The following is a 13091-nucleotide window of genomic DNA, read 5'->3' as shown; positions in this document are numbered from 1 at the left end:
CTGAAAAATAAAGAACCAGTTCTCAGTGCGTTGTGAAGATTAAGTGATGCACTTTATGGCAAAGCTTGCAACTGATTTCATCCCCTGAAATGTCTTTATTGGCACCACTTTCCTCTGGAGCACTAAAGCACAGTCATTACAACAAATTTTTGTGTAAGCCATTTTTAGCCTTTTACAGTTAGTGACCATTTGTTAAATCCTGCTGAAAATGCCTCAAAATTCTTGAGTAATGCTCAGGGCTTTTTTTTTTTTTCCATGAAACTAATGTCAATTTTCACATTCCAACTGCAGGTACCAAAGCAGTCTGATCCTCTCTGCCAAATGGAAAATGCAAATCGTCAAGCTGAAAGCCCAGGTGGGAAGAAACAAGTCTCTTACAGGACAGAAATTGTTGGTGGTGTTCCCATCATTACACCCACCCAGGTAATACCCTCCAGACAAGTGGGTCAATATTTTACACACAAAGCTGTACTTTTATGTGTGAGGATTTTATTCCCTTTATATAAGATTTTAAAGATTTGCTTGAGTACTGATTTTTTTTTTACATATTTGCTAGTATAATAATAATATTTTTGTCGGCATAAAATTAATAGATGGTGTTAACAGTGATGAAGTTCTGCCCCTTTAACAGAAAAAAGGGGAAAAAAGTTGTAAGGAAAAGTGGGGGAAAAAAGGTTGAGAGGCTGAACAAGCTTATGGAAGTAGAATCTGTGCAGTGCTAAAGATAGAACTGAATCTGTTGCTGAAAGTTTTCTGAGATGAAAATAGTTACAGATTAGATGAATATCATGTAAATTACATGTATACTCCCAAAATGCATTAAAAAAGGTGGTGAATTCTGATGTCTTGTAGTCCTAGAAATAGCTTATTGTTTGCTGTAGCCACCTGTAGTGTTTTGCCCATGTTACAAAATACATGCATTAGTTTAAATCTGTACCATTTTTTAAACTGAGATTTGTCAATATTATTTGAAAGTACTCAGCACATTCTTGGTTTAGTTTCTAAGAGCAGCTTACAAGGACTCAGCCCTTGGGGAATCCCATTTGTCTCTGGAAATCAGTTAAAATAGTTTGTTCTTTCAAATTGGAAATGAGATTTATGAGCATGGGATGACGAAGTTATTTCCTATTGTAACTACTATAGCTATTCCTTCACCTTTAGAAAAGTAAAAAAACTTGAGAGTATTCTGAACTTTCCTGTGTTTTTTCTAGAAAGAAGAAGTCAGTGAGGGCAGTGAAGGGGCTGACAGGAATTATTTGAAGAGGTCACAAAGTCACCTTCCTTATTTTGCTGCTAAGCATCCCCCAGATAATGCCATTATCAAAGCTGGTTACTGTGTCAAACAAGGAGCAGTGGTAAGTATTATTAAAACAAAATAAAATTGACAGAGATTTTATTACTACTGAGAGTAATAAGGATTAATTAAAGATAAAATTTATCCTCTAGTAGCACTTAATTTTTATCTGAGTTTCTTCTTTTCATGACTTTCTTTAGTGTTGTGTTGTTGAGGATATTTTAGAGAGGCAGTGTGTGCCCAGACTTCCATGTGATGGTTGGTGCATGCAGCTGGGAATTCTCTTCTGCATTCTGTAGAGATCCTTGTTTTGCTTACTAAAAACATCTAAATTGGGACAGAAGTTCAGTGCCTGCTTTTTAAATCAGTCAAAAAAAGCTGATTTTTCAGTTCAGAGGAAGAATTGTGCATCTTATCAGACTGATTAACACAAGTGGAGCTGTTCATGTGATGTCTTGCTAGAAGAAGGAACAGATAGTTCAGATTAAGCAAGATACACATCTTTGAGTTCTCACACTCTTTTTATCTTGGATTATGAAGCTTCCTTTTGTGACATCCCTTTTTTAGCTAAAAATAAACTAGAAACCTGTGATGTATTGTCTTCCAAATTTTCCTATAGAATAGTTCTCCTGCTGAGTTTCTACAGTTTGAATAAATCTTAGAAAATAGTAGCTTTAAGAATTTTAAATTTTTTCCAAAAAAATTACTAATTGGGCAAAGTCATCCATAATTATCTTGGGGACACTAAAGATGCAGAAGTTGTTATTATAATAAACTATAATGAAAACATTATTCAAAATTAATAGTTATGAATAAATAGGAATTACAAAATATCATGTACTATAAATAACAACTAGAATGCTAAATATAATTTCATATATTCATAATACATTACCTGTAAGCCTATTTTATTTTATATGTAAAATATATAAATATTTATTTATTTTCCCTTAACAGATGAAGAACTGGAAGAGAAGATACTTTCAATTAGATGAAAACACAATAGGATATTTCAAGTCTGAACTGGTAAGTTTCCAATTCTGTGTTATTTTACAGTGAGAGTTGCAAGGAATATGCTTGTGTTTGAGAAATGTGCTCTGCTGCTCCTGCAGCTCTTGAGTCTGTACTGTAAAACCTTTTAATGACTGGGAAGAACCAAAAAAAAATTAATGGGGCAACTGTTCAATCTGTTTGGGAACCTTCCTGTAGGGCACTGAAGAGCAGTAATAAAATCTACTCTGCAGTCACCCTGATTCTTGTATTAGTACTTTGCCATTTTACACTCTTATAAAATTAATTGTGTTGTTGAAATAGCTGATCACTGTGAGAAAGACAAAACTAATCGTGCAATTCTTCATTTAAATTTAGAATTATGCTTTATCATCCAGATGGTGGGATCTTCTCCCACACATTTGTTTCACCAGGGCAGCCAAGATGGACAAAAACCTCTTGATTTTCTGTTCAACAGCAACATTTGCAGAGTTTCTTTTAGCTTCATGACCTTTCTTCTTCCCCTGTCACTCTTAAGTTTTTGGCTGTTTTTGACCAGATGTTAAGTGCCTTCAGGCTTCATTTAAAGATTATATATATATATAGATATATATAAAGAGAAATGGCTGGTTCTGAAGACAGTAAAGTTGGGATTCCTTTTTAGGGAAAACAGTCCAAATGTAAGAAAATCTGTACCTAAGGAATGAAACCTGAGTTGTAGAGTATTATAAATTAAGGAGAATTGAGTTTACAGGCCAAACATAAGATGTAAAATGTCAAGAACCCAAATTTCAGACTGTTTCTGAAGTTAACTTTGATTTCATTTCTAATGAGGGCGTCTGCAGCAGTAGCAGGGGTTTGATCTTGCATCATTATCTTTGTTAAGCTGTCAGCAGAACAATTCTGACTCACTGCCGGTAAGAAACCCTCTATTTTTATTTAAAAAACAAATGTGAGCTCAGATTGCTCACAAACAAGCTCTAACCCAGTGAAGAATTGTGCTGTGGGAGAGTGGAATAGAAGGATGGTAGAAATACTCTGACTTTTAGTGTTTCATTGTGTTCATTGAGCCTGTGCCAGTCCACAGGAGCAGAGTGGAATACAAGCAATATGAGATTCAGAAAATGATAATTTCTGAGCTGGGCTTTTCCCTCCAAGAGATGGTCTTCACAGTTGATGTATTTGAAAATGTATTTTAATGGATGATTGACTCTAAGAACAGCAGAGAAGAGATACAAGGAGCACAATAACTGAAAACATTGGGTTTAAAACTTCCTACATTTGATCTGCTAAAGAGCAAAATGATTAATGGGAACTGCTCTTGGAGCATGGTTACATTTGGGTGACATTTGCTGCTTGCTCAGCATAAATCTCGTGTCTGTTACAGAAATTGTAGGGGAAGTCATTCCAGGGCTGAAAGCTTTTGTTTTATGTGGAAGTTGTGGCCAAGTGAAGCAATCCATTGTAACTTGGCTTAAAGAAATCACAGTAGGAGGTAAAATAAGTTGTTGTTTGTTTGTAGTTTACTGCAACAGCCACTGGAAAATAATAGTGTGTGTGATATTATGTTGTCATGGGAGAAGTGAAAGTGTTTCTCTTTGAATGTACTCACTTTTTTCCTATTGTGTGAAAGTTTAACACTTATTTTTGCTGTGGTTAACAGAATTTCTGAATGCTTTGAGAGTACTTGTTCTTTTACAGGTGTTAAGGACTGGTTTCTTTGTAGCACTTTTAATTGTATTTAGTATAGGGTACAGTTAATCTTACTTAAAGCCATGTCATGCAGTCCAATTAACATAGCATCTTCTATGGTAGCATTTCATAGCAGATTAATGCAATCAAAATTTTAATGAAGTGAGCTGCTTGAGGCCAGGGTCAGTTGTCTGATCTGCTTAGGGGGAGAGGACAGCATGGTTGTCTTCATTATAGTCTGGAATTAATGTTTTGGGAGGTTTTGCTTCTTGATTTGTCCTCCTCTTCATTGCAAGTGCCGTGGTTGGTTTAATACTTACAAAAGCAAGGGAAATTTTGGTTGACTCCACTTTTTTCATAGTGACTGCCTTGAAAGTCTTACTTTTGTAAGTCTTATTTTGCTGCTGTCTTGACCTCTGGATTTCTGTTCTACTTTTTAGATATACTGTACTAAAACATATTTTTTTTTTCAGGAAAAGGAACCTCTCAGGGTTATACCACTTAAGGAGGTCCATAAAGTTCAGGAATGCAAACAGAGGTGAGGAGGGAAGCACTGATATCATTACAAGGGATGGAATTCCCTGCTTGGCATGGCCAGGCTGCTCCTTGGAGAACTGTTCAATAACTTCACTTGATGTGTGCGTGTGGGGTGTTCTTTCTTTATGGGACAGCACATTGTTTTGTGCATTAAATGGGTTTTTTGAGGATTCTATATTAATGTGTGTTTCAAACTTGCAAACTTGGCACAAGGGCAGAACAAGAGACTGTCATGGAACCAAGAGTTAGAGATGTGTGGGTGCTGTCTGGTCTGAGGCAGCAATTTCAGGAGTCCCTACTCTGCTTACACAATCTCTAAACCTTTAGAGGACATTAACTCATGTTGGGTGGATGAATCTGGCTGAGAGCACTCTTCACCCTCCTACCAAATGGCAATATACTAAAGAATAATTGCTTTTGTAGCACTTGAGAGATACTGATTTTTCTGTTTCTTCTTTAGCAGACTACTTACATAAATTTGACTAGAATGATATTTTTAACATATGATTTAGAATGTTCAGATTAAAAATGTATGATAAATATATTTAGACTTAATGTTATATGATTTTAAATGTTCCAATTAAAAATACATATAGTAGCACATGTGTCACTGGTAAACTGAAGTCTTGGGGCTAAAATTAGTAAAAAAATCAGTAAGAAAAATAGTAGAGTGATAAAGAAATGCAAAAGTCAGACAGCAAATGCTCTGATTCTCTGCCAGTCCTACAGTCTTGTTAAAATACAGTGGGAAAGTTGTACTTGCTTTTGAACTATTTTTGTATTTCATTTGCAGTGATATAATGATGAGAGACAATCTCTTTGAAATTGTAACAACTTCTCGAACCTTTTATGTGCAGGTAATTTCTTTTTTTAAACTTCGGGCAAATCCAAGAGACTGCCAGAGTTAAATACACTTTAAAAATGAAATAGCAGCACTTCTTCACTTTAACCATGGCATGATTTTCAGGGGGAGTGTGATCTTCAGGTTATTTTTACTGCTTTATATAGTGGTATGCATTTTATAAGTTCAGAGTAAGAAATGTCTGGGTTAAGAAATAAAGTCTGCTATGACCACGTTCACAGGGATCTGAGGATGAGGGAACAGATGAGGATCTGACTCCATGTTTCAGGAGGCTTGATTTATTATATATTATATATATTATACTAAAGCTATACTAAAAGAATAGAAGAAAGGATTTCATCAGAAGGCTGGCTAAGAATAGAAAAAGAAATAATTAATAACAAAGGCTTGTGACTCGGACAGAGTGTCCAAGACAGCTGGGCTGTGATTGGCCATTAATTAGAAACAACCACATGAGACCAATCACAGATGCACCTGTTGCATCCCACAGCAGCAGATAATCATTGTTTACATTTTGGTTTTGAGGCCTCCCAGCTTCTCAGGAGGAAAAAGTCCTAAGGAAAGGATTTTTCAGAAAAGATGTCTGTGACAGTCTGCCTGTAAGAAATGAGGTCCCCCTGTGTTTCAGTGGCACACTGAGCAGCAGGGTTAGCTTGTGCTGCAGGTGGTGGGGCAGTGGGCAGGCTGGGGCTGCTGTTGACCGTGCTGCTGTTGTTGGCTGCAGGCAGACAGCCCCGAGGACATGCACAGCTGGATCAAGGCCATTTCTGGGGCCATCGTGGCGCAGCGGGGACCGGGCAGATCGGCGGCTTCCGTACGTCACCCTGCACCTCAGAGGGGCTGCCACGAGCTCCTGTTCACTTGTGCCACTCACTCCTGCCTCTTCCTTCTGCCTTCCCTCTCTCCTGTCCTGTAGTAACGTGGCCTCTTTGCATGAACTTTCAAACATCAAATACTTTGTGGTTTTAATGGAGCACTTTCTTTAGTCCTACCTGTGACTTTCTGTGCACTGTTTGTCTTGAACACGTAGATAATGTAGTGCTAACCTGGACAAGTCCAGTATGATCTGTCACTATTACTACTTTGGGAGTTAAATTAAAACTTTCTAATTCCTGTGAGGTGTTTCTGCTAATTGCTGTGTTTTGCAATCCAATGACAATATCCTAATTTCCTTGTAACAACTCTCACTGCTAAATTGTCATTCTCTATTGCTGATAGTTTATTGTATATAAATTTAAGCTAAGAGATCTGTGCTCACACGAATTAGTTCTTGCTGTTGGAAATGCAGTGAGAACAGCATCTTGTAGTTCCGAACTGGGGCACTGTGACAAGTGTTAATATTTCTGAAGCCACGTGGGTGCCAGCATTTCATATCTACTAGCATATCAACTGTATTAGTTGTTTAGCACAAAGGTCATTAACTTGTGGAAAGTAGTGGGAGTTACCCTGGTGTCACAGTGTCTCCAAGTATGCCCAGATGTAGCACCAGGAATACTTCACAGTTCAGGTATTGCATGCTGTGTTTTTCATTTTCTGTCTCTGGGATGTTTTGTAATAAACTGGATGCATCATTACCCCCATAATCTGAAATCTAGTAATTCAAACCTATTTTTTGGCTACAGATTTGCATTGATACCATGTGTCTGGTAAGCTAAGCTCCCTTTAGCTTAAACTCCCAACCAATTTTTGGTAGCTGCTTCATGCTTTTATTTAAAACTTCCTGATACAAATTTTCTCTTTGTGGGGGCAATGAAGTCCCGCAGGTAACCTTTCTTTCCGTATGCTTTTTTTCCTGTGGTTTTCTTTTTGTGTGGGGCTAACTGAGCAGTGTAGCTATGACTGTCTGCATCACTTCTTGTTCCCTGTGTTGTCCTCTCTCCCAAGTCCAGGTGACTCTAATCTTAGCTTTGCACTGTGTTCCAGATGCGGCAGGCCAGAAGGCTGTCGAATCCTTGTATACAGAGGTATACATCAAGAACTGGTGAATGCAGCACGTATGTGGGCTCTCATGGAAACTCGCCTTCTTAACAGAGGGCTAGGACTAGACACTAATTTGCACTATAAAACAAACTAAAAAATAATGCTACCTGTTGTCATTACCATTACTGAAAACTAACTCATCAATAATATCGTTCACTCACAGGTTTGCACTGTTTTTTCTTGCTTTTAAAATGATTGGAAATGAAAAACACCAAAACCGCTGCTTATACATCAAAGCACAGTAAATATTTAACCATAAGTGATGTCACTTTAATAGGAAAGCACTAAAGCTAATTTGCATGAGAGTTCATATTTCCATTTTACTTTACATTTGTTTTGAAACTGCGCCAAAGTGAGATTAAATGGAAGCTGCCCACAAACTAATACAGATGAGTGCACACAGAACATGCACGTTGTAACTCTAGGATTTGGAAGGCCCTAAAGTAGCCTGATCTGCATGGCTTATGAGATCTCTGCATGAAATGATTAGTTCAAACATAGAAGCATTATATAATAATGTATAATCAATGCCCTGTTCAAAGCAGGGCACCTTAGGAGTAGTGCAGCAGCTCAGTCTCTTAACTGTGAATTTACAGCCAGTGTGGGTAGTAAAATTTGGATATCCCTCAGGGCAGCTTAGTAAAAATTCAGAGGTCTTGTCCTAATATCCCTTTTGTCCTATTTGGTCAAGTAAAATTATTAATAGTAAGAACAATAGGTAAAGCAGTGACTCATAAGTTCTTCTAAAGCAAACTTTTTTCCTTAATTGGAATATCAAGTCAGGTATGAAATAAGGCAATGTAAATGATGTGAAATACTTCAGTGAAATTGAACACCAAACTCAAGTCCAAAAAAAAGTTTTACAGGTTCATCCAATAACATTAAGCTCATTTATAAAAAGAAATATGGTAGTACTTGGCAAAATCCATTTTCATTAAATTTATTAATTCATACGTCATGAGAATGTCATAACATTCTAAAAGAAACTTGAAAAACTACAGTGGAAAAAAAAAGTATTTAGGATTTATATTTGCATCTTGGACACACATCTGTGATGGGTTTGGGGTTTATTTTTTTTGCTAACAAATGTGCTTGAGAAATGCCTTGATTTGTGTGTGCACATGGGCTGGCAGATTCCTTTAGCTCCTGGACTAACACTGGTGATGGCAGAACTGGCAGCAGCTGCAGCTCCCAATGCACACACAGTTCACTGCAACATTACACAGCATTTGCATCAGAGCATTTCAAACCCAGCACTGCTCAGGGATTTGAGACACCCTGACAGAACTGATGGATGCAGTGCAGAGCCCAGGGAACTTCTTGTTCTTGTTCAGGAGGTCAGGCTATCCCAGGACATCCAAATGGCATTCCATGCCTGCTCTTCAGACAACTAAATCATCCCTGGGTAGTCTGGGGACTTGTTTTTGTCAGTAAGTAAATGGTGGAAGATATTTTAATAGCTATGTAAAGGTCAGCAGAATGATGATAATAAACACAAAACAATAACTTGCATGGAAGGAGTAGCTTAAGTATCAGTTTCTTTTTTAGGTCATTAACTTTGGAAATTTTTATATACTCGTGATAGCTTAAAATTTTTGTTTGGTTCTTGGGAGAAATTAGGAAGATTTGGTGCTCCAAGAACAGGGAACAGTAAAATGTGCACTACTTCAGGATCCAGGATATGAGTGTTTGATTTATATGAATAGATCTGAAGACATTTTCTTTTGGAAAGATGTGACTTTCAATGACCTTTAAAGTGTGCATCTTCAAGCGGTTATTTAACATCTTAGTAAAATGAGGAGCCTAAATTGCTGGACTAAAGTCTACAGAGCTGCTGTGCTTGATTTAAGGATTTCATCTCATTGAATGCAGCAGCTGATGTTGCTGTGAGCTCACACTCAGTAAAGCAGAGCCTCACAAAGCACCTGCCTCCTGCTGCCGTGGCTGATGCTTCGCTTTGTGTATTTTCTGTCTCCATATTTGTATTTATTTTGTTTTCATGAGTGTGAAATCTGAACCTGCATCTTTCCAACGTGCCATCAGCCACTTCACCTGACACATCCCCTTCTTTTTCCAGGAGCATCCCGAGTCTTCTGCCGAGCCCGGCCATGCTGTCCGTGCAGCCAGCTCACATTCCACAGCCCCTCACTGCAGCCCTGTGGCCCCAGCCCCTCACCCCAAACCCCCTGCCTTGGAGAAACGAGGATTTCACGAGTCTTTTACCAAGGCCAAGCCAAGGAGCTACAAGATCCAGGCTGTCGCTCCAAGAGAATCAACTTCCAAAGTGACTGACCGGGGTCCCTGGGAACCCCGGAGCAAAAATGGCACTCAGGAACAGGATCCTGGCCTTGTGGATCTGGATGATGCAAGCCTTCCAGTTAGTGATGTGTAGGGATGGAAGAGTTTGGAGAATGATCCATTTGTTCGGTCCTTTAATTTCCTTGCTCGGACTTTGAACCAAAGAAAATTCCAGGAAATGAGAACAAAACAAAAAAATAGAAACCGGAGCACTGCTGTTATATATATGTGTGTGTGTGTTCTGTGCACACATGGGTATATATAATGTGTGTGTGTGTTGCCTTTCAGCTGAGGGTCAGAGATGGACCTTAGGCATTTTCTCAAAGCCTGATAGTAAATCACTTACTAGGGAGGGGCCAAACTGCACAGTTTAGGAAAAAAAAACCAACCCAAAATGCATTAAACAAACAAACAAAAAGTACTTGTGCAAGTAAGCAAGGTACCAGCAACTGCTAATTCCTAATCTGGCAGGTTTACTAAATTTGCAACTAACGCTCTGTTTTGGAGAACTTGTTGCCAACAAATGTGATTATTTAATTTCATCTTAAACTACAGTAAGATTTTAGGTATATATGAGAATTTTTTCTCTCCGTGACTTCCAGATACCAGGAAATGCACAAAATGTTTCTTCTGTTCTTTAAGATCAACGGTGTCAACTGATTTGTTATCAGAACAAGAATTCTGAACTCCCTTGGAATTCTAGTTATGGTGCTGTAAAATTTCCACTAAAATAATATTTTGAATAGTCAGCCTATTTTTGATGCACTCCTAAAGGTGGGTTATAACTTTTTGCACATTTGGATTTCCACAGACTGCATGTATTGGTGTTTTGGAGGGGGGGAGAAGAGAATTTGGACTTTGGAATAATTTGGACACTTTAGATCTTTTTAACTAAGTAGGGTTTATGTTGTGTTACATTAGGCTTTGCAGCAATTATGTTTTCTTAAATGTTTAAATGTATTGTTTGGTTACTGTTTTGAGAATGATTTCCTTCCCAGTGCTTTGTGAGCAGTTCTTGTTTCTGTATTGATCAGTGGAAGAGCTCCTTTAGTTGTGTTGTTCTTGGTACTGAACTGTTCCTAGTCCTGCAATCGTGGCCTATAACTTTTGGTGCACTAAGAATCTGAAGTGCCTGTGTTTTCTCTCACATTGTTGAAACACTTTGGGGTTAGTGATGTACACAGACCATTCTTACTGGGTTTGAGCGTTGGCTTGGAGTTGCTCTGGATAGCATAGCTTGAAACAGCTCTTTAAAACAAGATTTATGCCAGGGGTACCAGTGTTCTGGTGTTGCACCCACTGCTGTGCAATATGTGTTCTTAAAAAAGTGAGTATTTGTTGTTTGTGTGCATTGTGTTATGGGGCATCAGTGATGCCAGCGAGGAGAACATTTACATTTCAAGTGTTGGATTAGGTGGTGTGTACTTTTCATCATTTTTGGATAAAAAACCCATTTGCTTTAATCCCAACCCCACAAATATCTCATGCTGCTGCTTACTGTGATCCCAGTTGTCCAGCTCTGTGAGATTTTCTTTGTCTGCTGGAACCTAAGATACATATCAGGCAAGTCCATCTTCTCTCCAACTTCCAAACTGACTTCCTGCTTGAGAGATATGGATGGCTTTACCACAGCAATTTGTTGATCCCAGGACAGAATAATTGGTGTCATATTAGAATGGAATATAATGAAATTCAAAACCTTAAATTATATCAGCACCTTCTTTTGGTTTTGGTTTATTTTTTTTTTAATCCATAAGCTAACTAACCACTGTCTCAAGGCAGTGGTGTCTGTAAATTACTGGTTTTGTTTGACTTTAGATATATGTGAAAACTAGCACAGAATTGGAAATTACTGTAAATGTCTGTACTAGTATTGTAGGTTTTAATTTCTATTAAAAGAAACCATTAGCTCTTTAAAAGCTTATTTTTTCACAAGTACATTCTGCGTGGAAGACACTTTGCATTGTAATATTTTTACTGTAGTCTAACATCTGAAATCACTTGCTCTGGTACAGCTTTCACACTGCATGGTCATTTTATTGTATTTTGGTATTGGCAATTTTACACATTGGGTGGAGGTAAAGCAGCTCCATTATGGGACTTACAAAAAGAGGGGAAAAAGAGAAAAATGAAAAAAGAAATGAACTACTGTTGTAGTTCAGTAGCATAGGGAAATATTTGTGGTTGGTCACTGTCAGGGTCTCCTATTTATCAGTACTTTTATAAATCTATGAAAATTGTTAAATTATTTTAGAAACAGTGCTGTAAATATGTCACATTTAAATTGTCAATAAATCAGTTTGGGTAACTTAAAATAACATCTGGTTGAGTTTCTTTGCACCATGACAAGTATTTGATCAGAGCAATACATTCTTTCAGCATGTAAGAGATCAGATTCTCCTTTATCCAACCATAGCATCTCTAATTCTTCGAATCTAATCAGGTTGTGTAGCCTAAGAATGAAATTTAACAGACTGAGCTGATTTTCTTGTGCTAATCTCAGTTTCTTCTGTGGAAGTTTTACATGTCATGCAAGGGATATTGATTAAAAACCATTGTAACATGGATTTTTCTGTCTTTACACGGATGGATCAGAAAGGTTTCCTCTCAGAGATGCTTCCCTGAAATCCAGACTGGCCCCAGTTACCCAGATTCCACTGCCCCCACCTGGCTGTGCACTCTGCCCCTGCACTGAAGAGGAAATCAAATTATTCTGTATGGCCGCAGATTTTAAACTCACTGTGTTAAAATAAAATACTTACAGAAAATGGAACTGCTGACTGCAGTGCTGACTGGGGGCAACTGCTGGGGGGTGATGTGTTAGGATACAGTTTAATAAAGTGGAATATTCCTTAACCTCGTGGAATATCAGGATGTCAGCACCACCTAGGGGTCACACTCCAGCTTTAAAAATCAGTCAAGTCTAGTACTAATCTACTTTTAAAGTGTATTTCATACTTAAAAACTGATCTGGAGACTCCGGTTGTTAAGTCACTGGGCTGTTCCAGGTTGGGTGGGTTTTTTTGTTTTTTTTTGTTTTTTTTTTTTTTTTTTGGTTGGTTTTTGTGGTTTGGGTTTTTTTTGGTTTTTTTTTGGTATTTTTATTTTTGCTTTTTTTTTTTTTAGGTTTAATAATAAGTATTATAATGGATGGAGAAATTACAGAGTGTACCTAATTTGGACACTCTGAAGGTGTGGAACACATATTACTGTCTTTTTAACAATTCCATTTTAAATAATGGTGAGAGAGGTAAGAAATTAAAGATGGGGAAATATTGGATAGGGAATTTAAGTCTAAAACTTGAAATTAAAACAGTGAAGCCATGTATAACTTTACCTTTTAACACTTTAATGTCTTAATAGTCTTCTGAACTCTGCAGAACAGCCTACAAATTATTTGATGCTTCAAGCCAGTGAGCTGTTAAAGCCCTTCTGAGG

At 37.7% G+C, this 13091-nt stretch overlaps 1 protein-coding gene across 5 annotated transcripts in view; it reads left to right on the top strand.

The window, feature by feature from the left end:
* The window catches only part of PLEKHA1 (pleckstrin homology domain containing A1), a 29354-nt gene extending 19497 nt beyond the window's left edge, over nt 1-9857 (top strand). For 2 of the 5 annotated variants that reach the window (XM_054276622.1, XM_054276623.1), the window contains exons 6-12: nt 292-423; nt 1212-1355; nt 2252-2320; nt 4450-4514; nt 5307-5370; nt 6100-6189; nt 9433-9857. In XM_054276622.1, coding sequence (XP_054132597.1) covers nt 292-423; nt 1212-1355; nt 2252-2320; nt 4450-4514; nt 5307-5370; nt 6100-6189; nt 9433-9747 — 879 coding nt within the window. In that variant the 3' untranslated portion in view covers nt 9748-9857. Of the gene's footprint in view, nt 1-291; nt 424-1211; nt 1356-2251; nt 2321-4449; nt 4515-5306; nt 5371-6099; nt 6190-7264; nt 7370-9432 lie in introns of all 5 variants that reach the window. The other 3 variants (XM_054276626.1, XM_054276625.1, XM_054276624.1) reach the window with 3 other exon arrangements.
* The last annotated feature ends 3234 nt before the right edge of the window (nt 9858-13091 follow it).

Source organism: Melozone crissalis, unplaced genomic scaffold (genome assembly GCF_028551555.1).
Source record: "Melozone crissalis strain CALT ecotype California unplaced genomic scaffold, PUWL_Pcris_2 ptg000019l_1, whole genome shotgun sequence".
Classification (NCBI taxonomy): domain Eukaryota; kingdom Metazoa; phylum Chordata; class Aves; order Passeriformes; family Passerellidae; genus Melozone; species Melozone crissalis.
This window is presented reverse-complemented; position numbering and strand designations above follow the sequence as displayed.